At 39.6% G+C, this 27,200-nt stretch overlaps 1 protein-coding gene across 12 annotated transcripts in view; it reads left to right on the top strand.

Moving 5' to 3' along the window:
* Nucleotides 1-2,309: 2,309 nt before the first annotated feature.
* The window catches only part of ppip5k2 (diphosphoinositol pentakisphosphate kinase 2), a 94,029-nt gene continuing 69,138 nt past the window's right edge, over nt 2,310-27,200 (top strand). For 9 of the 12 annotated variants that reach the window (XM_052019477.1, XM_052019475.1, XM_052019472.1 and 6 more), the window contains exons 1-11: nt 2,341-2,421; nt 12,205-12,585; nt 12,865-13,060; nt 14,385-14,475; nt 19,055-19,140; nt 20,879-21,033; nt 22,261-22,362; nt 22,728-22,889; nt 25,899-26,020; nt 26,626-26,727; nt 26,908-26,994. In XM_052019477.1, coding sequence (XP_051875437.1) covers nt 12,460-12,585; nt 12,865-13,060; nt 14,385-14,475; nt 19,055-19,140; nt 20,879-21,033; nt 22,261-22,362; nt 22,728-22,889; nt 25,899-26,020; nt 26,626-26,727; nt 26,908-26,994 — 1,229 coding nt within the window. In that variant the 5' untranslated portion in view covers nt 2,341-2,421; nt 12,205-12,459. Of the gene's footprint in view, nt 2,438-7,670; nt 7,803-12,204; nt 12,586-12,864; nt 13,061-14,384; nt 14,476-19,054; nt 19,141-20,878; nt 21,034-22,260; nt 22,363-22,727; nt 22,890-25,898; nt 26,021-26,625; nt 26,728-26,907; nt 26,995-27,200 lie in introns of all 12 variants that reach the window. The other 3 variants (XM_052019468.1, XM_052019469.1, XM_052019466.1) reach the window with 3 other exon arrangements.

The following is a 27,200-nucleotide window of genomic DNA, read 5'->3' as shown; positions in this document are numbered from 1 at the left end:
GGATGAGGTGGAGCTGGAGACATTTGCTAAGGAAGGAGATGTGGCCAGGGAAGTGAGTCTTGGTCCACACCTTCTCAAAGGCTAGAAAGGAAAGAGAAACCATTCAGGGTGAACAAGGCAGAAGGGTCAGTCAGAAAACCCGTCAGAGAACAGAGAACTTCTTCCGGATTGGAATCCCTGGAAGTGGCAGTAAATTCAACAGTACATGAAAATCAGAAGGAACATATAAAACATAGAAGAGTAGAGCACAGGAACAGGCACGTCAGCCTACCATGTCTGTGCAACTATGACGCCAACTTAAACCCATCCCGTCTGTCTGCACATGGTCTATATCCCTCCATTCACTGCTTGTTCATGTGCTTCTTAAACGTTGCTATCGTATCTGCTTCCATCACTTCCCCTGGAAAGTGCATTCCAGGCATCTACTACTCTTTGTAAAAAAAAATATGCCTCATAAATCTCCTTTAAGCTTTTCCCCCTTTCTCCTTAAAGCTATGCCCTCCAGTATTTGGCATTTCGACCCTGGGAAAAAGACTCTACCTACCCTGTTTATACCTCTCATAATTTTATATCCTTCTATCCTGTTGCCCCTCGGCCTCCAACACTTCAGAGAAAACAATCCAAGTTTGTCCAACCTCTCCTTATAACTAATACTCTCTAATCCAGGCAACATTCTGGTGAACCTCTTTTCCACCCTCTCCAAAGACTCCACATCCTTCCTATAATGTGGCAACCAGAACTGCATACAATACTCCAAATGTGGCCAAACCAAAGTTTTACAGAGCTGCAACATGAGTTCCTGAATTTTATTCTCAACACCCCAACCTATGAAGTCAAGTATGCCATATGCCTTCTTAAGCTACTTGTGATACCACTTTCAGGGAGCTAACAATTTGCCCCCAAGATCCCTCTGTATGTCAATGCTTCCAATGTTCCTGCCACCTACTGTACACTTTCCTCTTACATTTGACCACCCAAGGTCAACACCTCCCACTTGCCCAGATTAAACTCCATCTGCCATTTCTCTGCCCACATTTCCAACTGATCTATATCCTATTGAATCTCTTGACAACCTCCCTCAATACCCACAACTCCACCAATTTTTGTGTCGTCTGCAAACTTAACAATCAGCCCATCCACATTTTAGCCCAAATAATTTGTATCTATCACAAACAAAAGAAATACCAGTACTGATCCTTGCAGAACACCACTGGTACAGACCTCCAGTCAGAATAACACCCCTCCACCCCCCGATTTCCATGACAAAACCAATTTTGAATCAAATGTACCAAGTCTCCATGCATCCCATGTGCAGTCCATGAATCCATGAACTCCATCCTGTTATTCCTCTTTTGCGCTTTATTTATTTTTGGTAACTTTTAGTAATTTTTATGTCTTGCACTGTACAGCTGCCACTAAACAACAAATTTCACAAAATACATCAGTGATAATAAATCTGATTCTGACCACTTTGAAAACTTTACTGAAGTCCATGTATTCAATATCCACTGCCTTACCCTCATCAATCAGCTTCAGCACTTCCTCAAAAAGCTTAATCAAGTTTGTGAGTCATGCTGACTATCCCTAATATGTCTATGCTTTTCCAGATGCGAGGTAGATACTATCCCTAAGAATCTTCTCCAATAATTTCCTTCCCATTGATAGAAGGCTCACCGGCCTATAATTTCCAGTTTATTTCTTTTGCCCTTCTTAAACAGAGAAACAAGGAGTCACAATAGCCTGCAGACGCTGTAATCTGGAGCCAAAACCAAACTGCAGGAGGAACTCAGCGGGTCGAGCAGCATCTGTACGTTTCGGGTCGAGACCCTGCATCAGGACTGAGAGTGCAGAGGGGTGAAAATAAAAAAAAGAAATCTGCAAATGCTGGAAATCTAAAATAAAACAGAAAATGCTGCAAAGACTCAGGCAGCATCTGTAGAAAGAGGAACAGTTAATGTTTCAGGTCTGGAACCCCTCAGAACTAAGAGACGAGTTAGTCTAGGCTCGTTTTGTGGGCTGACTCTGCGACTCAATGATGCAGTGACTGAGTGTAATTATTTGTGGCTGCTCTTCAGTTGTGTTGCTGAGCTGTTCTGCTGTAGGCACTTCTGCAGCTTTGCAGGTCGACATTACACAAGAGGACACCAACATTGAATTTCCTCTCACAGAATCAGCATAAACCGAGGTGGGTAACTCTCATTCACCGTGAAAAAGCAGAAGCAGGGCTGAGTAACGCACAAAACGCCTTCCTTCCTGAACGCAGCCAACGTTCCTCACTTGCCCGGAACCCTGACTGGTGAACTCCAAAAGCGGAACCTCCGGCGCCCGTACCGAGTGGAAGCGGGTCCGCCCGGACGCTTTTGGCGGTGGGACGGGTGGAAGCAGCGAACGGCCGGAGTGAGTGCGGGGCGGCCGCCCCAGGTAAACGGGACGCGAGGTAACCGCCGTGCGGGGCGGGGGCCCGGCTCTCCGGGGGCGGGCAGCTCGGCTCGGCTCGGCCTCCCCCCGTGAGGCACAGGCAGCCCGATGTGACGGGTGGGGGTGAAACTTGCCCCCCCGGGTGGGAGAGCGAAGGCGGCGGCACGTGCGCCCCGGTGCCAACGGCCGTGACGTGACGTAACGGGCGGGTCACATGATCAGACGGGACCGGGGAGCAGGTCACGTGATCGGGCGTTTTCCCCCCCCTCCCCACGTGTCCAGCCCGACAGGAGCATCGCTCCCCGAAGCTTACGGGGCTCTCTGTGTTAAGGTGCACTCACCCAATGCCTGTCACTGTTGCAGTGAGAAACTTACCCCCATTCATTCTAAATATTATGGTTTGTCAGAGATGTCAAGAGGCAACAGAGTTCTATAGAGATGCATCACAACTTGATTCCTACACTCAGTACCTCGATTAATAAATGCAAGCATTCCCTAAACCTTCTTAACCACCCTGTCTACCTGTGTAGCCACTTTCAATGAGCTTGCATTCCCAAGGTGTCTCTGCTCTTCAACACTGTTAAGCGTCCTACACAGGTAGACAGGGTGGTTAAGAAGGCTTATGGAATGCTTGCTTTCATTAACAGAGGTATTGAGTCAAGAAGTTGTGATGCATCTCTATAGAACTCTGGTTAGGCCACATTTAGAATATTGCATGCAATTCCGGTCACCTCACTGTAGGAAGGATGTCGAGGCTTTAGAGAGGGTGCAGAGGAGGTTTACAAGGATACTGCCTGGATTAGAGGGCATGTGCTCTCAGGAGAGGCTGGACAAACTTGGGCTCTTTTCTCTGGAGCGACGGAGGCTGAGGGGTGATCTGTTAGAAGTGTATAAAGTTATGAGGGCCATAGATAGGGTGGACAAGTGATCCAATACCAGAGAGCATACATTTAAGGTGAGGAGGGGTAGGTTCAGGAGAGATGTGAGGGGTAAGGTTTTTTTACTCAGAGAGTCGTGGATACCTGGAATGTGTTGCCTGATAGGGTGGTGGCGGCAAATTCACTGGGGGCTTTTAACATGAGGTTGGATGGGCACATGAATGAGAGGAAAATGGAGGGATATGGGCATTCTGTAGGTAAGAGGGATTAGCTATGTTGGCATAACATTGTGGGCCGAAGGGCCTGTTCTGTACTGTTCTATGTTCTATATGAACGCAGCAAGATTTTGCAGTTTTCAGAAACTCTTGCTATTTCTGAAATGGTATATATTCTGCACATAAGATATATTTATTAGTCACAGGTACATTGAAACACAGTGAAATGCATCTTTTGCATAGAGTGTTCTGGGGGCAGCCTGCAAGTGTTGCCATGCTTCCAGCACCAACATAGCATGCCCACAACTTCCAAACCCATACGTCTTTGGAATGTGGGAGGAAACCGGGAGCACCCGGAGGAAACCCATGCAGACATGGGGAGAATGTACAAACTCCTTACAGACAGCAGCCGGAATTGTTATGCTAACCGCTACCCTACCTTGTCTGCCCTATCTTATAACATCCGCGTAATTGATTTTGTCTGATCTGTGCTTGATAGGAATAGGACATGAAAATCGGTTAAAGGATAGATCTAGAGAAACAAAGGACTGCAGATTGCTGGAATCTAGATGAAAAACACTGTGATGCTGGAGGAACTCAGCAAGCCAGGCAGCATCCGTGGGGAATGCACCAGTCCTGAAGAAGAGTCCTGACCCGAAACGTTGACCACCTGCTTTTCTCCACAGATGCTGCCTGGCCTACTGAGTTCCTCTAGTATCATAGTGCTTTTCATAGCGCCAGCAACCCGGGTTCAATTCCGGCCACTGTCTGTAAGGAGTTTGTATGTTCTCCCCGTGTCTGTGTGGGTTTCCTCTGGGTGCTCTGGTTTCCTCCCACATTCCAAAGACATACAGGTTAGGAAGTTGTGGGCATGCCATGTTGGCGCCGGAAGTGTGGCAACACTTGCGGGCTGCCCCCAGAACACTACGCAAAAGATGCATTTCACTGTGTTTCAATGTACATGTGACTAATAAAGATATCTTCTTTAAGCTATTTGGGCCAACCTAATATTTTGGTAGTGCCCTATGTAGCCAGTTCTTTTCCTGCGAATATACGGAATTGTGTACTTTTTCTGGAACCATCTGTTTAGTTTTCTCAGCTTGACAGAATGATTGCAAGTGTCAGTATTTTTTATATTTTTATTGTACCAAAAATGGAAGATTGTCTTCAATCAGACCTTCTAGAAACATTTTGTGTTATGCATTTTTTTTGTTTATGTTCATAGTCATCTTAATTTAAAATGATCACCATGATCAAAATGATTGTAAGCAAATTGGGACATGAGCTAGCTTTTTCAAGGATACTGGTGATTACAAATGCACTGGCTTTGTAGCCTTTTGTGACACTTGTGTGGACTCTTCATCCTGCAGTAAGTGATGGTGGCTCCAATATGAATATTCTGAATTACAAGTATCAGCTTAAACATTTAATGCTGTGAAGCTGTATCTCCTGAGAAAACACTATAAGTATTTTTTTGCAGGATTTAAGGAGGCTTTGGGGGTAAGGACAGGCTAATTGAACAAGAAGGGTGTGAAGTTGGAAATGTGGGAAAATAGGAGGTCATTCACATTGGTAGAAAAAAATAGATGTGGAGTATTTTCTTAGATAAGATTTCTTTATTAGTCACATGTACATGGAAACACACAGTGAAATGCATCTTCTGTGTAGAATGTTCTGGGGGCAGCCTGCAAGTGTCGCCACGCTTCTGGCGCCAACATAGCATGCCCACAACTTCCTAACCCGTACGTCTTTGGAATGTGGGAGGAAACCGGAGCACCCGGAGGAAACCCACGCAGACATGGGGAGAACGTACAAACTCCTTACAGACAGTGGCCGGAATTGAACCCGGGTTGCTAGCGCTGTAATAGCATAACGCTAAGTGTTACACTACCATGACTGAAAAGTGGTGTTCTGAAGGACCTGGATTCCTTGTGTTATTATTGCAAGTTCAGCAAGCAATTAAGAAGGGAAATAGCATGTTAAGTACTGGAATAGAGGGATCTTGCTCTGATTATACAGTTCTTGATGAGCTAGCATCTGTGATGTTGTATACAAATCTGGTTTCCCTGCCAAATAAAGGATGTAATTGAGACAGAAAGGATGCAAATTAGTAGATTGATTCCTAGGATGGCAAATTTGCTGAATAAGGAGAGATTAAGCAAACATGGCCTGTATTCCCTTGAGTTTAGAAGAATGAGAGATGATCTCATTGGAGTAGGTGAGATGAGTGCTGTTTTCCCTGGCTGGGTTGCCTGGAACTAGGGATCAAAATATGGAGTCAATCATTCAGGACAGAGATAAAGAAATTTTGTCACCCAGGTGGTGGTTGATCTTTGGAGTTCATTGCCTAAGAGGGCTTTGCAGGTTATTGCCGAACATATCCAAGATACAGATTGCTACATCTTTGTACATTAAGGGAATCAAGGAATATAGGGTTAGTGTAGGAAAGTGGCACTGAGGTCAGAGATAACTGAATGATGGCGTAATCATGGGGGACAGGGTACAGGCAAATCACTTATTCCTGCTTCAGTTTCTTACGTTCTTTCAAAGCTTAGTACTTCATTTCTGCTATAAAGGGCATTCTTTGTATACTGGTATATACCCATGCCAACTATCCTTGCTGTAGAATTTTGAATCGAATGTAGACTTGAAAGTTATGTTCATTTTGGTTAATCAGTTCGACAGAAAAAGTAAGAGGACCATGTTTTACTTCAAAACTCTTTGTTGTTCAGAAAGGCAGAGATAGACACACTTGATCTTTAAATGAAAATCACAAAAACTGCAGATTCTGGAAGTCTGAAAGAAAAACAAGACTTTGTGACACTCAGCAGGTCAGGCAGCATCTGTGGAAAGAAACAGTTAAACATTTCGGGTCTGGTTACATTCATCAAAACTGGGTAAGAGGTAGCAGGAAAAGGGGTGGGCAAGGAGTGGAACAAAAGGAATTTTTCCGATAGCTTGAGACAGGATGACTTAATGTGGGTGTTAAGATCCAATTAAGTTTCTTTGTCTGTGTAATGTGTTGTTAATGTTAAGGCTGTGGATCTACACAATATAAGGTTGGACTATACAATAAAAAAGGAAAAGCTGAGCCAAAATGATGGTAGGCAAAATTGGTCAGTTTTCTTACAAACAGAAGGAAAGAGCAATTTACCTAAAGTTGGAGAACATGATATTGAATCCTGCAGGCTGCAACGTTTCCAGAGAAAGATGAGGTTTTGTTCCTCAAGCTTGCATTGAGTCTCATTGATACAGTGCGGAGGCCACAAGTTCAGAGTGGGAGTAGACTGGAGGTTTAAAGTGGCAGGCAGCCGGAAGCTCGGGGTCACCCCTGCAGACTGAGCAAGGTGTTCTGCAAAGTGATCATCCAATTTGCGTTTGGTTTCTGCAGTGTAAATGAGAATGCAGTTCACTACACAGGAAGAAGTTCAAATAAATCACTGTATCACCAGGAAGGACACTTTGGTCCCTGAATGGTGAGGAGGGCATCAAGTCAGGTATATTGTCATGTGCACAAGTATGGTGAGGTATAGGTGCAATTTAAAAAATACTTGCTTGCAGCACGTGCACAGACAACTAGGTATAGGCAACACACAGAATATAAATTATACAGGACAGTGAAGAGAGAGAAAAAGAGTGTGCATAAACAAGACCTCAGTGCAAAAAAAGGGCACAATCAGAGACAGGTCCATGGTAGATGAAAGAGGTGAAAGGACAAGTGTTGCATGTCTTGCGCATGCAGGGACAAATGGCAAACGACGGGGTGTAGTAGGTGTGGATGGAAGAGGGGAACTAGAAGTCACGAAGGGAGGGACCCTTTTGAAATGCTGAAAGGGAAGAGGTGGGGAGTATGTGCTGGTCATAGAATCTTATTGGAGCTGGCAGAAAATGCAAAGGATGAACTGTTGAATGTGTGGAGGTTGATGGGCTGGAAGGCAAGGTCAGAAGAATTCTACGCTTTATTTACCCAGGAGAAGGGGTTAGAGCAAAGGTGTGGGAATTGGATGAGATGGGGTCAGGGGCTCTGTCCACTATGGTAGAGTAGAACCTACGGTTCAGGAAGAGGTCATTCAATTCAGAGGCACCTGTAAGGAATGTGTCATCATTGGAAAAAGTGTGATGAAGACGGAGGAACTGAAAGAATGTAATGTCTTTGCAGGAGGCAGTTATAATCAAGGCAACTGAGGCAGTCTGTGGGCTTGTGGTAGATGTTGTGGTTAGTCTATCCACACTGATGAAGAAGGAGAGATCCAGAAAGCAAAGGGAAGAGTCAGAGATGGATTACGAGAAGGTGAGAGCAAGGTGGAAGTTGGCAACAGCAGTAATGAACTTTTAGAGTTCTACATGTGTGCAAGAAGCAGGACCAGTGAGTCATCGGTCTGATGCAATGTGCCTGTCATTGCTACTGCAAGGTTTTCATTGCACCTGTGCATATATGTACTTATGCATATGAAAATAAACTTGATTTTGACTTTGACATAAGTGCTTTTTGTTTTGTAAGTTTTGTTCAAGACTACAGTATTGATAACATGTCCAATAAACTGGCTATCTGCAGTAAGGAAATAAAATGTGTATTTACATGACACCTTTCACTCTGACTTTCAACTGTTTTGAAATAATCCAATGAAGCACTTTTTGAGATACAAGAGACTGCAAGTGCTGGAATCTGGAGCAAAACACAAACTGCTAGAGGAACTCGGAAGGTCCAGTACTTTTTGAAATGTAGTCACTGTTGGGGAATTTCGGATCAGAAATAATGACATTGGTGTACTTGCATCCAATGAGGGGGAAGATTGTTTAATACCTTATCCAACACCTCCAACAGTGCAGAACACCCTCTTCTCCTTGGGTAGTCCCGAGGGGTTGGGGATGATTTGCTTCCATTCCATTTCTGAGAAGTGGAAAATGCCCTTGTTTTAATTTGTTTGAAGTGGGGTGGCTGTTGCACTTCAGCAACCTCAAAGTCTTGACAGCAAGGTCTTGGTTCAATGGTAAGGAGGACCAGGGTGACACAGACCCGACGTGCACACAAACTCTTAAGCAGACAAAATGCATTGCGACAATGCACACGCCTGCCAGCACCCTTTCCTCGGATGCCTCTAGCATAACTGCCTCCCCTTTCATCCTGATTCTCTCTTCGTGTCCTTGCCCTCGGTGTCCCAACCTTTATCCCCATTCCCACAACTTTCCCTCGGGACTGCACTGAACCCATAGGTATCTGGAGTGGAATCTGAACCTGTATCTGGATGATTTCAAGTTGCTCTTCAGCCGTGTCATTAGTTTCTGAATCCTGCAGTACTTCGTATGGATCCCAGTTTTTATCAAAAGGAGTATCCCATTGTCACTTAGATCAGAGCGTAATGAACATTGTTTTGTTTTCTTCTTTGCCTGTTCAAAGAATGCTTCTGTTTTGTGGATATCAACAGATTGAAGCCTCTTCTCTGAAATTCCCCAAATTCTTTTTGTTAGGGTGTTTAATTTATTTTGCATGGAATTAAGTTGCTAGCTAAATTTGTTACCAAAATATCGTCTGTTAAACATGTTCTATGGTTTCACTGGCTCAATTTAAAAGTTGAACTTTGGGTATTTTCACTGGCTCAAAAGTTCCTATCTGAGGCAAAAAACAAACTGCTGGAAGAACATAGTGGGTCAGATAGCATCGGTGGAGACAGAAAGATGGTCGACGTTTCCGGTGGAGACCTTGCACCGGGGACAGAGAATGTACAGGGAAGATAGCCAGAATAAAGAGGTGAGGGGGAGGAGTGAGGCAGGGGCTGGCAGATGATACGTGGAACCACGTGAGGAAGGGGATGATGGGCAGATGCAACCAGGTGGGGGAGGAGTTGGGAGAACTGTTGGGTGGGTGATAGGGTAGAGATAAAAAAGGAGAGGGGAGGTTTTAAAAAAAGAAACAGGTGGGGGGAGGGGAGGTGGAGGGAGAGTCAAGCTGGAGGGTGATAAGTAGAGACACAAGAGGCTGCAGATGCTGGAACCTAATAAATAAGGATCGTGATAGTGGAACCGGATAAAGGAGGGATGATGGGCAGGTGGAACCAGTTGAGGGAAAGGATGGGAGTCTCATTAGGTTTTGTGTGTGGGTGAGATGCAGATGGAACCGGGGGCAGGGTGGGAGGGTGGGGTAAGGCGAAACTGGCGGACAACACCTCATATCCCACCTGAGTAGTCAACAAGTCAATGATGTAAATGTTGAATTTTCCAGTTTCAGGTGACCCATACCGGCGTGGTCCTTTCTCTCTCTCTCCTTCTGATCCACCCAGCTTTCTTACTCCCCTCCCCCATTTGGCTCCATTTGCCAATCACCCACACGCTTAACCTGCTGGGTCTCCTTTGCCCTCCCCAAACTGGTTCCATCTGCCGATCATCACTCCCTTATCTGGTTCCACATCACCTTCATCAGATTCCAGCACCTGCAGCCTCTTGTGTCTCCACTTGTACTTTCCAGCCCCCCCTCCCACCTTGCCCCTTCACCCCCTCCCACCTCACCCCCCCACCACCTCTGCCTTCACAGATGCTGCCTGACCCACTGTTCCTCCAGCAATTCGTTTTTTTACTCCAGATTATGATCTCTTCTGTCTCCAGTTCACTTGTGAACTTCGTTTTACGATGAAACTCCAGGAAGATACGGTTGGAAAGATTAATCTGCAGGCTCTTCAAAGGAGAAATTGCCACATTCCATGTGCCACATATTCCCTTGTGTGTTGCTTTTTTCAGCAAAATAATTGGGACAAAAAAGGCAATGAGGCTTTGGGGGAGGGGATCTTGCATTGTGTAAGAGAGTGTTTGGCCATGTGGAAAATGTTGCCCAAGTTGTGTCATTACAGATTAAAGGGGTTTGTCCCTTTTGCGCAAGTCACAAATTTTCATCATCTTACTGTAAGTAACAAAAACAAAAATAGAGAATGGTGGAGATCTGCAGTATTTCAGTCAATATCTAAAGAAAGGATCAGAATCAGGTTTATTATCACTGACATATGGCATGAAATTTGTTGTTTTGTGGCAGCAAGACATAAAAATTGCAATGTTACCCAAAAAAAAGTGCAAAAGAGGAATAATGAGGTAGTGTTGATGGGTTCATGGACTGTTCAGAAATCTGATGGTGGAGGGCAAGAAGCTGTTCCTAAAACATTAAGTGTGGGTCTTCAGGCTCCTGCACCTCCTTCCCGATGGTAGTAATGTTAATATTTACATATGTATATGTTAATATTTCAGATTTGAATTTTATCAAACCATATTATAAATGTGTAGCCTGCACATCCATAAAATGTGTGTTGTCCAAGTAATAAAGTGTTCTGCAAGTAATTGGATTGTTTTCAATTCTCAGGTTTCTCAAACATTGTGTAATATAAATTAAATGTTTATCATTGAAATTACACTGTTAATAGGGTTTCATCCTGTGCTCTCCATTCCTCACCACCCTCCTTCCTCCAATTGTACTCCACACATTCTCTAAAAGACGGTATTCTGTGTAGCAGAGATTAATTTGTCGATATTTCCAAGACCAAGAAGATCTCGTTTATGCTTGTTTATGCTAGCCATATTGTCACAACTGTGGAGAATTGGCCAAACCAGCAGAAAGGACTCGGCAATTTTAAATGCAAATAAATTGCATGGATAGAACACAGTTCTTGTTTATTTTCTGTGATCTTTTATGCTGATTTAAGTATGAATTCAGCCCTTTTTACTTCCACTGTAAAATTTGGCAGGTGCAATAGTTAAAATTGCAGGTTTCAGCCAGGTGTCTTGATTTGAGAGGACATTGCTCAGGTCCACAGCCATGTTATGAAGATCTTTTTCATATCAGAAAATGGTTAATTTACTAAGAGAAAAAAATTGATTAAGAAACTGACCAGTGTAACTACTGAATAGTTTAATTAAAAATCATTCCCTGATTTTTAAACCTGGTTACTCATTGATTAAAGGACAAGCACTGTTATTGAAAATGCTCTGGTTTTTCTGATAAACACTTTTTTTGTTATATTACTGATGAGTGTGGATTATGTGGTAGCGCATTTAAATCCTACTCCATTAACTTCAACATAAAGATCTGGTTTGGTATCCTGTGTAGTACTGAGGATATGCTGAACTGTTAGATGAAATATTAAACCAAAACATTGTTAGTTCTCTTAAGTGTTTGAAAAATATTGGTTTATTTTTTGGATAGCTGGAAAGTTATCCCTGGTGTTCTGATCAATATTTATCCCTCAATCAATATTACTGATGCAGCTTATCTAGTCATTATCACATTGCTGTTTTTTGGGAGTTTGTATATAAAATTGACTTACCAATTTGCTGTACCAAAATATGACTGCATTGCTGAAGTATTTGTAGAGTACTTCAGGATGTTCTAGAAGGATTGTAATAGGCATCTTTTTATATACTGTATTTCTAGGCTCTAGCCATTTTCTAATGGAAAGAGAAAACATTGTCTTATCATAATCATTGTTTTTTTCATGGTATGTGTGTGTTTGCTGTTAAGCAATGTGATTGGTATTAGTTTAAATAGCCTTTTGTATTTTGTTGATAACTGTTTTTAATTTCAAACTTTTTGTCTACAATTTCTTGGATTAAGCTATGCTGTTTAAATTACAGACAGTGATATGTGTTCTTGAGTTTATCTGACTCTGCCGAGCAAACCTGCAGTCATATTAACATACAATTTCACTCTTTTTCAGAAGGAAGAATGTAGCCTTGCTAAGAATCTCAGAGAATAGTCCATGGTCTAGGACATTCTGCAAGCTTTAAGAAGGTGCACGGTTTAAATATGTGGACTTTCCAGTAAGAAGTTGAAGTGCATTTGGCAGCTAACCACAAATCCAGCAACCAGGCTTGAGTGACCTTGCTTGGTTGCACTGCTACATATAGGGAGTGCTATTTCTCTAGCTAGCAGTTTGGCTGCTAGTTGTTGATAAAAAGCACTTTAAGCAATCATGTCTGTTCATGGTCTGGAAACCCAGCATCCTACCTTCTTTCTTGGACCTGAAGATGGGGAGCTATTGCAACAAATGAAACAGGAAGTATTTGAAGACTTTGATCAGGACGAAGAATATGATTCTGTGAGTGCTCAATATTAATTAATTTCTTGTCTGAGAAAAAAAAAGAGTATATAATATATCTGAGGATGTGTATATAAAAACTATGATAATAAATACTTATGTTTAAATTTAAATGAAGATATAAATTGTAATATCACTTTTTATACTGAACATTTTGTGTTTACATTTCTAGTAATGTTTCTGTTCATTTTGTCCTTTGTTGGAGTGAGTTAAGTTATTGGAAGAGATTTACATGGAGACTTGGTTTAATTAATATATAAAATGACCTTTATTCTGTAGCCACCAGAAAGACAGATTGTAGTTGGAATTTGTGCCATGGCCAAGAAATCTAAGTCCAAGCCAATGAGTGAGATTCTGGGACGACTTTGCAAATTTAAATACATCACTACTGTAATTTTTGAAGAAGACACTATTCTAAATGAGCCAGTGGAAAAATGGCCACTTTGTGATTGCCTCATCTCTTTCCATTCAAAAGGTAGCAGTTTTGAGATGTATATGATGTCTGACCTTACTTTGCTGAGATCCATTTTTAGAGCTTTTACATTGTTTAGAGCTTTTACACCTACTTGTGATGATAATTAATGCTATTGCTAGCTCTCCATGTATAATACAATACAGATAAATCAGTAGTTTACTTTGAGGTAAAAGAAGAAATATTTTGCAAGTCGGTTAGCATTTGTGGAGAGATAGAAACAGCATTAACGATTTGAGGCAATGCTATTTCATCAGAATAAATTGCTGTCTGAGTTGCCCCAATTTCTCCCCAAAGCTGCACCATACTGATAACTTCTGTGGGAAATTTGGCATCGAGTTCATCAAAATGCATGAAATTGTGGTACTTGCCTGATAAATCCATAGTAATCAGCATTTATCCATTTCAGTGTAAAGTTTTGTTAATAATGTAAGTCTTAAAACACCATTTCTTGCATTTGAAATTAACTTTTAGAAACATGGAGTCTTATTCCTTCAGTTTTTAATTATCAGTCATGAGTTGGGGCTGAAAAATAAAATTTAAAAATTATAACACTTAAAGACTTCACCTTTCTATGTTGTTCAACTTTCTTAATCTATCACATTTATAAAGGTTATTGAAATAAGTCAGGATCAAACATTTGATCCAAATGCAGAACTCTTGCTTTCTTAAGATGTAAATTGATTTCTTACAAGATGTAAGGTTACTTGTTCTGATCCTGACTGGTGCCTTGCCTGTTCTTGCCAAATGAACCATGGCAATGAGTAATGCAAACTCTTCAAACGGGGAAGGAATTGCAGATGACTGAACCTGTCCTCTCCCAATATCCACCCACAAGCACTGCAAAGAGTATCAGTGCTGGCCAACCTTTTCCTTTTGAACCCTAGTGTATCCAGTGACTTGTATAATCTTTCTCCTTCCTTATTGCCTGAGTTGAAATTAGTCAACAATCTCCAGTTTGTGATTTATAGAATAGATCTTCCTAGGGATACTGCCAATTACAGAATGCCAATCAGTATCCACAGTAGATGAGGCAGCAATTTGAGTCTGATTTCATTTCATTGTATGAATGTAAATGTTATGAATAAGATGGCTTAGATTCACTGATTTAAAGCAAAAATTACTCCCTTTATTGTATAAGAGGTAGAAGAAATTATAAGAAACTAACATTCTTTTGGGGAATGTGGGGAGTCTTTTGTTGCATTTGAGATGATTTTATGGATTAAAATTAATGGATGTAAAATTGTCCACATTATGAGGGTGCTTCTGAATTCCCACTTTCCATATGGATTAGAAACCTTAAGACCATTTCTTTTATTATTTTAAGGATTTCTTTTGGACAAAGCAGTGGCCTATGCAAAGCTCAGGAATCCATTTGTTATTAATGATTTGAACATGCAATATGATATTCAAGACAGGTAAGCGCTCTGAGTAAATAGACTTGCCAAGGTGGAACACGTCTGTTTAAGAGGGGAAGCATACTGATTACTTAGCTTGATAGCTATGAAATGAGCTTCGCTGAAAAGACTGTGCAGATAGCTGAGGATAAAGAAAAGTATTTATTTTATAGTCCACCTTTGTGTCCTTGGGTAAACCAAAGCGTTTCACAACCAATGAGTAACTCTGGAAGTATAATCATAGTTCTGTATGCAAACAAGGGCCACAATTAACAAGTATCAAGTAAGATAAGCAAACCTCAAATAAGAAAATGTGGTGGTGGGTCGGTGGTTAAATTAGCGGCTTGGTAGTCCAGAGGCCTCGGCTAACAATCCAGAGACCCGAGTGCAAATCCTACCTTGGCAGCTGTGCAATTTAAAAATCCATTAGTAATCTGGATTTTTTTTTAAAGAAAGCATTATTAATGACCACAAAACCAGATGCAATTATTTTAAAATCGCATCTGGTTCACTAATGACCTTCACTCTCTGTCACTTTTAGAGGGGAGAAAATCTGCATTCTTCTACAGTCTGGCTTTTATTCCAATGCATCTGGAGTCACATAGTTTAGCAAGCCATTCAGTTCAAGGGCAGCTAGACATAGGCAATAAATACTGATTTTAATAGTGATGGCCAAATCCTTAAAAATCCGATAAAGTGAAACAAAATCTGCTTATGCGTTATTGGTTGAGGAGTGAATGTTGGACAGAAGACCAGAAAATTGCTGCTGTCCTTAGATATTGTGAATGAAGTGGGGTCATTTACATCTATCTGACTGGGTAAATGAGATTTTGCTTTGTCATCGTGTATGGAAGACATCACTTTTGTCACAACATTTCCACTGAACTGTCATTAGGTACTCGAAATTTCGGAATCAGAATTTAATGCCTTCTATTTGCTCATCTAATATAAATAGGAATGGTTGTGACTATAAATCCTTAAAATAATTCCTTGATACTCACAGCCTCGACTCGTAGCATACTTGAACAATGGTCACTGGGATGAGATAACAAACAGCTGCTGATGCCCAAATAAGAGTTGAAATTATTAATTTTGAGGAAATTACTTGAGAAACCTTAGCCACATGAAAGGAATTAGGAATTTTGAAATCTCACTAGTCAAAATGCCTAAAAGAAATATACAATATATGTGCATCAGCTATATAAGGACTGCTAATCAATGCACAAGAAGTGTAACATATGTTTTATAAGAAATGGAATTCAAGGTCATGGTTAATGATACATGGTAACATACTCAATTCAAGCTGTAGGTCATGAGTTAGATATCATAATTTAGATAAAATTGTAGCTTGGGATTACTGTAGATATATTCATTTGAGTTGAGAGCAAAGGTCCACTTCCATAGCTTTGCATGCTTTTGTAATCCAAATGTGGGAGAGAACAGTCACTGTTTACTATCAATTTGTACACTGGATGCAGTAACTGAATCTTCCTTGCTTTTTGACTGACAAATAACCTTTACAGGCAGCATATCTCCAGTCTAGTTTGCTAATCAATAAAAATTGGAAGTAGAAGTCAAACCCTTGAGACCAAGTAAACTTGCAGTATCTTTTACATAATGGTAGAATGCGTTAAAGTTCTGACAGTTCATGCTATACTTAAAGTATCTTCCATTCTTAACAGTGGTTTTGCATTAATGAGGCAAATTCACAATCCTAATTTGTCTCTGTTCATGGCTGTAGATGGAAAATAAGCTGGCAAAGAGAGAAAAATATTCCATTATCTCTGATGCTTGACCCTGTGGAGATACTATTCAAACACCACAGAAACTAGAAACAATTGGCTTTTTTCTCCTCATCAGAGTAATCAAATGTTTAAATAATTGTAACTTGTTGAACAGGGAGAGCCTGAAAGGCTGGCTACCTTTTAGTTATTTTACTGATTAATTTCTAGATTAAAGATAAAGTGATATGTGGTAATTTGAGCAACTACATAAGAAAGCTTCTACAACTTGTGGAAATAAATAAAAATGCAGATGCTGGAAATCTGAAATAAAAATAGAAAGTACAGGGAACGTGCAGCAGGCCAGGTAGCAGCTTTGGAAAGAGGAACAGTTAATGGTTCAGGACCCTTCATCAGTGCTTCAATGTTGCTTTTACTTTGTTTGGTCACACTGAATCTTTTTTTTATATATATATATATATATATATATCACACACACACACACACACACGCGCATGCATACGTATGATTGATATATAGATATATATAAAATGGTTCTGTTCATCTTTTCACAAAATATGGGCCATAGTAGTATGTACATTGCACTGAAATGTTTGTTTCTAATAAAATGTGACCAGACACAAATTTTATAAATAATTATTTAGAAATATTTAGGCCAATAATTTGCGATAAGCAACAAATCTCAGAGCAGATCTTGAAGAAAACTTTTCCCCCCTAAAGATACAGTGATCTTTATAATAACTTCCCCTTTTCCCAATGCCTTGTGCTGTCAGACATCAATTTCATGGGATTTGTGTCTATCAGCCAGGATGTCATTAAACAGGCTGAGAAGAGGATCATATTAAATTATCTCACAGCAAAAAGCACAATTTTTAATTAATGTTTTTTGAATATTATTCCGAGTGCTAAATATAGATTGGAATACACGCATACTCAAGGTAAAAAAAATGGTTAACCAAAGTTAATAAGGAACAGGTTGGGTATATGAAATTTGGCCACATGATCTCATTAAATGGCAGAGCAGATTCATGGAGCAAATTGGTCTACTGTTTTTGTTTCCTAAGACTGAAGAAACATGTATCTTTAAAAACAAAGTTATAGTTCATTATTTTGAAATATTCATCTGATGGAATTAAAATATATGTATTTAATTTTTTTTTGTGTGGTCATGTAGTTTGGTAACCAGTAACAAAATCTGGATTGTACACCATTAAAAATTCTCCGACACTTGTTGTAAACTGTAGAATTCTTGGCATTTTATAGTGCACCTAGGTTAAACTCACCTTAGTTCAAATGGTTTTCTTTCATTTCATTAGAGAAAGCTGCAAATAGTGCAGCCTGTAGAGTTGAGCTGAATCACTGACAGCAGTTTAATGATTTTGATGCTAAACCACAAATGTATGGAAATCCTGATGTAGCTCAGTTTCCCAGAAGACTAACAATCTCACTGTCATTCCTATTATGAAATCTGAATCCTGGTTTATCATGATTTGAAGTGAGGCACATTCAATATGCCATAGCGACCACTGAATCTAATTTTATAGGTCCCTTGTACTGAAACTGAAGTTTTCAGCTAAATTCTTGTACAATTTTGCAACCTTGATGTATTTTTAATATTCCATATACTATTGTTTTCTATATACATCTCGGGTTCATCTTGCTTTGAAGTGATATTTGTTGAATTATTCTTTTGTGCACGTTGGTAAATCTATAGAAATAATTCCTCTTTTCAATCATGGATTCTTGTTGCATTGCATCTATAACTAATAAGGTTTTTAAGTGCCTGACATCATTTTGGCTAGGTCATCCTGGAGCTGGTCCATGACTTGTTTTTATCCTCCACACAAGCTGTTGTCACACTTAACCTATGCAGCTGCACTGCTCATGATGTCCTTCAAGTGCTGCTGCCCAAACTGTAGAAGTCCACAAGTAGCAGCCAGGCTGCAGATGGCAGAAACCAAGAAACCATTCACAGAACATCTCCAGGCCTTGTGCTGTTGAAGGTGTTTTCATTATTCCTTAAACGACGATTAGAGAAACTTAGAAGTAGTTGAAAAACATTTAAATTATTAAGTTTGAAGTATAAATTCATTTTAAGCCACATTAACCTTCTGTACATTAATGAAAAATATTAGTTAATAGTTTTACAGAAAATAAAATCATTCACCTGCATTTACTATTTTGGTGAAGGTTGCTGACCATATTTAGATGAATGGCACCATGTTGGATGTGCCAGCAATGACCAGGTTATAGCTGAGCCCCTTGATATGGTATATCCAGCCCTTCAGCTCAGGGTATTACAGAATCCCCCTGGTTCAATGGAGAATTCAGACACAAGGCATTGGGTCTGACATTCCCACATCTGACCTTCAGCATTCTTCCACATTGCTGTGGATAGGTGTGGAAATCAGGACCTGATGTCTGTGGGCTTTTAAGGTGATCCAGCTCATTGTTTCCCCACCATCCAGTAAAATGAACTATTTTCATTTTCTAATAAACTACATGTGCAATTGTCAGAAATGGTGACAAAATTCAAAACAAGATTTTAAACTACACAATCTAAGAAGAATAGCAGAAAAGGTCTCAATTTGTCTGAAGATTTTAACATTTTTCTTATGCATCACATTGCACTTTTCTACTCTTAAGACTGTCATGTGCAAATATACATTTATATCCTGTTTACTGAAACCATGCATAGGAACGCTATGGAATTACTCAAGGATGCATCATAATCTCTAGAACCTAAAGGAAAATACTAATTTGCGTGTATTCAAAATGTTCTTTAAGATGATTTTTTAAAATCTTTTTTTCTATTTTTGACATTTTTAGTTCTACTAACGTATAATAATTCTGTGCAGGAGGGAAGTTTATCGAATTTTGAAAGAGGAAGGGATTGAACTGCCGCGCTATGCAATTTTAAATCGTGATCCAGATAAACCTGACGGTAATTTAGTTCTAGATCCCACTATTTTGGTTGCTTCTGTAGTTATCTGGCATTAACTTTAGGTGTAACATTATAGGCTGTTGTTCCATGAGAGCAAAATATTTACAGGTGAGGAGCATCACTTGCTTTATCCATTCACTGGTGTCTTTTTTTCAGTTCTCAGTATAGCACCTGAAGATCACTGACAGTAGTTGTCCTATCACAGTTGTCCCTGAAATGAAGCTGAATCTTTTTTTCAAACTGCTGGAGTTTATGTGATGATAATTCCACTGCTGTTAGATTTGAGAAGAGGAGGACTCAGAGGCTTAAAGTCAATTTAGGCAAGTTGAATGAGTGGACAGTACATGACATTTGCAGTGTAAGGTTGATAAATGTGAAATTATCCACTTTAGTCGGGAAAAAAAACAGAAATGCAGAGTGTTATTTAAGTGGTGAAAGAATGGGAAATATTAATGCACAAAGGAACCTGGCTCCCCTTTTACACCTGTCATTGAAAGCAAATATACAGGTGCAGCAAATGGTAAGAAAGCAAATGGTATATTGGCTTTCATTGCAGAAGTTTTGAGTTTGGGGGCAAGGATGTCTTGTTATTACGCAAAGTTTTAGAGAAACCACACCTGGAATAGTGTTAGTAGATTTAGTCTCCTTGTCTATGAAAGGATATACTTACCATTGAGGGAGTACAACACAAGTTACAAGACTGGTTTTTGGACAGCAGGACTGTATTAGAAGGAGAGATTGAGTCAACCAGGCCTGCTTCCATTAAATTTTAGAAGAGTGAGGGGGGACCTCGTTGTCAGAATTTTCTTTTTGTTAGTGCTGGACAGAGTGGATGTGGATAGGATGTTTTCCCTGGTTGGGAGCTGTAGAACCAGGGGTAAGATGTTTAGGACCAAAAGTAGGAGAAATTTTTTCACTCAGTATGTGGTGAACCTATGGAATTCTTTACCACAGAAGGTTGTGGAGACCAAGTGGCTTACGGAGGAGGCAGATAGATTTCTAGATACAAAGAAGCTATAGGATGAGACCAGACATGTGATATTGAGAAAGAGCCATGATTATATTGAATGATGGAACAGTCTTGAATGGTCAAATGGCCTACTCCTGCTCCTATTTTCTAGGTGTGTATTTTTTCTATATGTGGGCAATTTTCTGTCTCAGCTGGATGCCCCTTTTATTACTGTATTGGAGCACATAGGCTAGTGCCATAGTTATTCTTTAATAATTTTAATCTGTATTCCCTTGTTCTATTTCTGTAGCTCAATTTCAGTTAATATTTTGCATTAACCTTTTCCAAAATCTAAATGATCTTTTATACATTTTAAAAATATCTTCTACTGTTGTACCCTTTGTCTTAGATCACAATCCTTCCTTTTCTGGACATTTTCTAGATCTTTGATGGATATTGGATCACTAAGAATTTCCTCTTGTGATTTTCTTGACACCATATCAAAAAGTTATCAGCATTTTCATTTATCAACTTCAAATCACCAGGATACCCTTGTTTACATTAACTTGGTTTGAATTATTTGTTTAAGTAACTCCTTTTCTTCTATACAATTTCTCTCTTTTATAGAGCGTATTGATCTAACTGTTGAATGGAATATCAGTGTTTGAGCTAGCTTCTTTGAAAGAATTATCCTGTTTGTGAGATCAAAGTCAAAATTCTTCTGTTTTTAATGGATAAGCTTAAATGTAATGCAAACGGACATCTAATCCATAACTTCTCTCTTCCTAGAATGTAATTTGATAGAGGGTGAAGATCACGTAGAGGTCAATGGAGATGTCTTTCAAAAACCATTTGTGGAGAAACCAGTGAGTGCAGAGGATCACAATGTTTACATTTATTATCCAACAAGTGCTGGAGGGGGAAGCCAAAGACTCTTTCGAAAGGTATGTTCTGTATGCTTTTACACCATTTGTAGCATGGATAACTTTTTGAGTTAATTTTCTAAATAACTTGCAGTTAAGCATTAAAAACATTTCAAACTGCTTCATAAAATTGAAAAGAAATGAAGGCTGAGCTTTATGTTTGGAGTGAGAAGAGAGACATTTTTAGAAGGGCTCGAGACCTTATCACACCCATGACTCAAATGTGAACAGAAGAGCTATGAATTCCAGTGTACTGTGGTTACAGGAGCAAGTTGAAGGCTGGCTATGCTGTGATGAATGACTTCTCTGGTAGCTCATCAAACCTTTACACTATCTACAAGGCACAAATCAGTGGTGTGATGTAATTTTGTCCACTTGCCTGGATAACTGCTGCTCCAAATGCTCTCAAGCCCCTCAAGCATTGCTTTGTACCAAATGCTCCAGGGGCTTGAGAGCATTTGGTACAAAGCAATGCTCCTGATTAATACCTTGTTCACATCATTAAATGTATGCATAATGGTTGCAGTTTAGTCAGCTATAAGACTCACTGCATCAGCTTGGCAAGATTTCTTGGACTGCACCGACCAAACACACATCATCTAACTCCTTGAAGATTATGGGCATCAGTTACGTGGCCACAACACACATCTGCAAATTTCCCTCCCAGTAACACACTATAACAACCTGAAAATACATCAACATTTCTTTATCGTAACTGGGGGTGAAAACCTTGAAATATCCTACCTTAATAGCTCCTTCACAATGTCTGCAACAGTTGAACATGAAGGCTCACCACCATCTTCTCAATCACCACCATCACCTCAACAGAGATTAGAGGTGAACAATAAATACTAGCCTTGCGATAGCTCAGATCTTGTATGAATTAATAAGGACAAGGGCAGCAAGTGCATGGAAATGGCACCATCTCTTCGAAGCTGAATACTATTCTGACCTGGAAGTGGATTGCCATTCTTTTGTCATTGCTGGCTCCTGGATCTCACTACTATTGGAGTACCCATCAAGCAGGAAGGCAGCTTACCACCACCTTTTTCAAGGGATTTGGGAATGGACACACCTTTCAGCAATGAATTTAAAAAAACCTAGCCTTCAAATAAGGCATTGTTCAGATCACCATTCGCAGTGCCATATGGAATCATTTGGTAAAATACTGAAAACATTAGCTGATGATAAAGAGAAAATAAAATGGTCAAAATACCATGTATAGAGTAAATTGTTCTTCTCTTTTAGATTGGGAGTAGAAGCAGTGTCTATTCTCCTGAAAGCAGTGTCCGAAAAACTGGATCTTATATATATGAGCAATTTATGCCAACAGATGGTACAGATGTGAAGGTACAGAGATTCAAATATTATCTTTTCAAACTAAAATAATTCTCAGTCTATAATCAATAAATTAATTGAGATACTTAATTTTTCAGGGAAATTGTATGGTTTTCACAAGCAATCCAAGCTCACTGGCAACAGTTCTTTGGCCATGTTTTCACTGTATTTTTGTAGCATTATAAAATAATTTAAATTCTCTTATTACCAACTGATGTCTCTTCACTTCTGAATGCTTTACTTCAGGGAAACAAACTGCACTAGAAAGTTGATTTTATTCCTTTTTCAGTGAGTCATTTATACTTACGTCTGAGTTGCCATCTTTCACAGCATACTTAAGCATGTCTTTCTTTCTGTTATAAAATACATTTCTGAAGGTTTATACAGTTGGTCCAGATTATGCTCATGCAGAGGCGCGCAAATCTCCTGCTCTGGATGGCAAGGTTGAGCGTGACAGTGAAGGAAAGGAAGTTCGATATCCTGTCATACTAAATGCGAGAGAGAAGTTAATTGCTTGGAAGGTTTGCCTTGCTTTTAAGGTGGGTGGTAGGATTAATAAGTGCTTACAGTGGGTTTAAAGTAAACAGAACACAGTTAGTTTGGCTGTGATGAAAATAATGGACTGTCTTGTGCTAACATTATACATGAAGAAAATACCCTTGGTTTAAGGAAACATCCAGCACAAAGCAGAGCTCCTGGTACTTTGAAATTATAGTGTTGTAAAAATCTTAATATGCCTTCTTTGCAAAATCTGGATATTTCAAACGGATCTTTGAAATTCGAATTCCACATGAAAGGTCTCAACCCAAAACATCGGCTGTTCATTTCCCTCCATAGATGCTGTCTGCCCCACTGAGTTTCTCCAGCATTTAGTTTGTTCCAGATTCCAGCATCTGCAATCTCTTGTGTCTCACTAGAATTTGAATAGGTTATATAATATTTATTTGGGGGACAAGAAAGAGAATGACATTCAAACTTACTAAAATCTATGTAGTTGTGCCTTATGTATTGAATGTTTACATTTAACTTGCAATGTAATGTAAAATTGAAACATCCTGACTTGCATAGGGAAAGCAGTCATTGACTCGCATGACTATAGAGTTGTTCACAGTGAACAATTTTTGACAGAGAGGTATGCCTAAAAATTATATCACAAAGCACTGTTCTTTCAGTGCTATGTAATCCGAAGATCATTTCTTTCCAGAATAAATCACATGAGCAGATTTCTCCAGGTGAAATTAGGAAATTGGACTGATCATGATCCACGTTATTGTGCTTTGTTGTTTTTCTAGCATCAGGACACACACCTAATGACATCAATCATCACTTGTTTCAGCCAGTACTGACAGTTGCTCAAAGTTCCAGACAACAACCATCATGGATTAGTCTCTGGAGAACTAGGAGCACAATGTGCTATGTTCTTGGTTTACTCAGTATTTGAAGGGATACTCTGCTAACAAAAGGAGATCTCAAAGGGCAGTGTCACAGCTGACTGTAGAGTGCTCAATGTTCTCCTGAAGTTGACATAGTATGTTAAAATTATCAGGTAGTGCTTGTTACTTCACTTAGCTACTCAGCAACCCTTTCAATAGTTCTCTAGGACATCGCCTGGTAGCACTGTAAGCTTTAAGATCGGTATTGCAGGTGACTTAAAGGGTTGATGATCATGGGGCAGGAAGCACAGAAATGTCCACCTGCAAAGGCCCTAAAAACAGAGACACCACATTATACCTCAGCCCTCTGAAGATGTGCATTAATACTGAATTGATCTTTATTTTTCTACTACTCAAGTATGTGAAGTATTGGAAATGATAAGCAGAGGGACAAAACAAATTAAAGGGCTGAGCCACTGCCCCTCAGCTCCAGCAATCTGGATTCAATCCTGACCTTGGCTACTGTCTCTGTGGAGTGTGTATGTTCACACTGTGACCACGTGGTTTTCCCACGGGTGCTTCAGTTTCCTCCCACATTCCAAAGATGTGCAGGTTAGTAGGTTAATTGGTTGCGTAAATTGCCCCTAATGTGTAGGTTGGTGGTAGGAGGGGAGTGGATTGTGGCGAGAATAAAATGGAATTAGTGTACAATTGGTGTAAATGGGTGGTTGATGGTTGGCATGCTCTGGGGGCTGAAGATTCCTGTTTCTGTGCTGTATTTTTTTTAAAAAATAGCTAAAGTATGTCCCAGGCTATTAAAAAAGAGCAAGGAAGGAGTAGTCAGGATTGCTAATATGGTACAGTATTTTTCTCTGAGAAAAGGGAAAACAGGTGGATTGAGTAACTGTAGGCCAGTCAGCCTAATATCAGTTCTGAGTAACCTATTGGAACAATTCTGTAGGATATCAGAACTCAGCATTTTGGAAGGTACAGATCTTAATCAAAGTCATTCACTGTGGATTTATTATAGGGAAGGTCATGTCTTACTAGCTTGACTTAATCGTTTGAGGAGGTAACAAAGTCAATGGGTGGTAGTGTATTTGAGACATGAGACTGCAGATGCTGGAATCTGGAGGAACAGACCATCTGCTGGAGGAACTCCATGGGTCAAGCAGCATCTGTGGGGGACGGGGGAAAGGAATTGTCAACATTTCAGATTGAAACCCCGCATCAGGACCCTACATCAATAGTGTATTTGATATGGTTTACATGGATTTAGCAAGGCATTTGATTCAGTTCCACATGGATCAAGGAGGTAGAAGACATAGAATACAAGAGATGTTGATAAATTATAGTTTACAACATTGTCTCAGTAAATCATCATCAGGACTTTTAGTGAATGCGGGAGTTCTAGGGTGCAGGAAGTCGTGACTGGACTGGCTACCTGGACACAGAAGTAATGATCAAAATTTAATTCAAAAAAGTATGAGGGTAATGCACTTGGAAGCAAAGAAAGCGGGGAAAACGTAAATGGTAAGATACTAAAGAGTGGAATCTTGGGGTGTCTTAAAGGTGCCAAGGCAGAGAGATAAGCTGGTTAAAAATGTCCAGGCATAGAATATAAAACATGCAAGAACTGTATAAAACATTAGTGTGCCATAGCTAGAGTATAGTGTAGGATTCTGGTCACCACACCACTGGAACGGTGTGATGGCATGGATAAGAGTTTAGAGAAGATTTACAAAGATGTTGCCAGGGCTGGGGAATTGAGCATGAGGAGGGGTTGACTATTATACAGTTGTTTTCTTTGGAACAAAGGAGACTGGGGAGACTTAACTCAGAGGTCTAGACAGAGTGAACAAAAAGGACCCACTTTCCTTGGTAGAGGGGTCAGTAACAAATATTATTAAGTTACTGGGTAGAAATATTAGTTATATAAACTTTTCTTCACTTGGAAAATAATAGTACTATGGAACTCACTGCCTCAAAGGGTTCTGAAGGCAGAAATTCTTATTACATTGAGAAGGTACCTGGATAAGCACTTGAAGAGCCACAACATACAAGGTGAAGGAGTGAAGTGGGAGTAATTTCAGTAGCTCGATTTTTGACCAGCATAGGCATGAAGGGCTGGACGTGTTCCGTTGTAACATTCTGATGATTCTATCTTTTTGGTAGCAAACAGTTTGTGGCTTCGATCTGTTAAGAGCTAATGGTCAATCCTACGTCTGTGATGTTAATGGCTTCAGCTTTGTGAAGAATTCCATGAAGTATTATGATGATTGTGCCAAGATTTTAGGGTAAGATTTGTGTTTGTTATTTTTCCAATATTTTACCTTATGGAACAACATTGAAGACTCTTGAACGAGATTTATTTTATTGTACAAACTTCAAAATTTTATTCTCTATATTCAAAAAGATTATTTAGTTTGTATATTGTGAAAAGTAATAACCCTGATGCTGATTCTGACAAAACTGTACTGCATCCTTCTCTGTAGTCAGCAAAACATCATTCACCAAAAGATCCCTGCTTGTCCATTAGCCATTTTACGGCCATTTTCATTGCTAAGTTACTTTAGTTCCATGTTTCTATTTTACAAGTGAGTTTGAGTGAAACCACTAGTGCACTTTGTTCCTCGTTTGCCCATTGCACGTAAAGCATAAACATTGCATCTATGCACAAATATTTTTGCCTACAAAATCCCCATTAATTATGGTGGAAAATTCCTTTTTTGACTCCAGTGAACATGTCCAAAAACTTTAAGGTATATGTCAGATTTTGAACCGTAATGCATCTGTAGTCAATAATTTACAGTTTAAATGTTCTAAAAGCTATAATAAAAGACAAAATAATTTCACTCCTGATTTATTACTTTGCTCACAAATCCTTTTGATTATTTTACAGAAACATCATCATGCGAGAGTTAGCTCCTCAATTTCGTATCCCATGGTCCATCCCAACTGAGGCAGAGGACATTCCCATTGTACCCACCACATCTGGCACCATGTAAGGCTACTACCGATTAGTGTCATATGTAGCAAGGATACAAGCAAATTTGGATTAAATGGATTTTTTTTCTCATTCAGGAAATTTGTCTTGAAACTTTTTTTTACAAGCTTTATTTCAAAACTTTTGGATTGCTTTCTATAATTTCTACAAATTCAGTGTTGCCTGTTTTATGTATAGGATGGAGCTTCGTTGTGTGATTGCAGTCATAAGGCATGGGGATCGAACTCCAAAGCAAAAAATGAAAATGGAAGTGAGGCACCAGAGGTGAAGTGTACCTTCAGTTGTTGGCTTTATGTTTATTTTTTTATATATTTGCTATATTTTGAGGTTTTTAATCACGTACCTCAATTTTTCTTAATTGAATTTTGTGTTTCTAAATTTACAGTTATGTTAGAATATATACTACAGATAATTACTTATTTGGTGCAGACAGAACAATAACACACTTAAAAAGAATTCATGCCATGCAC

Source organism: Pristis pectinata, chromosome 7 (genome assembly GCF_009764475.1).
Source record: "Pristis pectinata isolate sPriPec2 chromosome 7, sPriPec2.1.pri, whole genome shotgun sequence".
Classification (NCBI taxonomy): domain Eukaryota; kingdom Metazoa; phylum Chordata; class Chondrichthyes; order Rhinopristiformes; family Pristidae; genus Pristis; species Pristis pectinata.
Note: the sequence above shows the minus strand (reverse complement) of the source record. Positions and strands in the feature narration are given on the sequence as shown.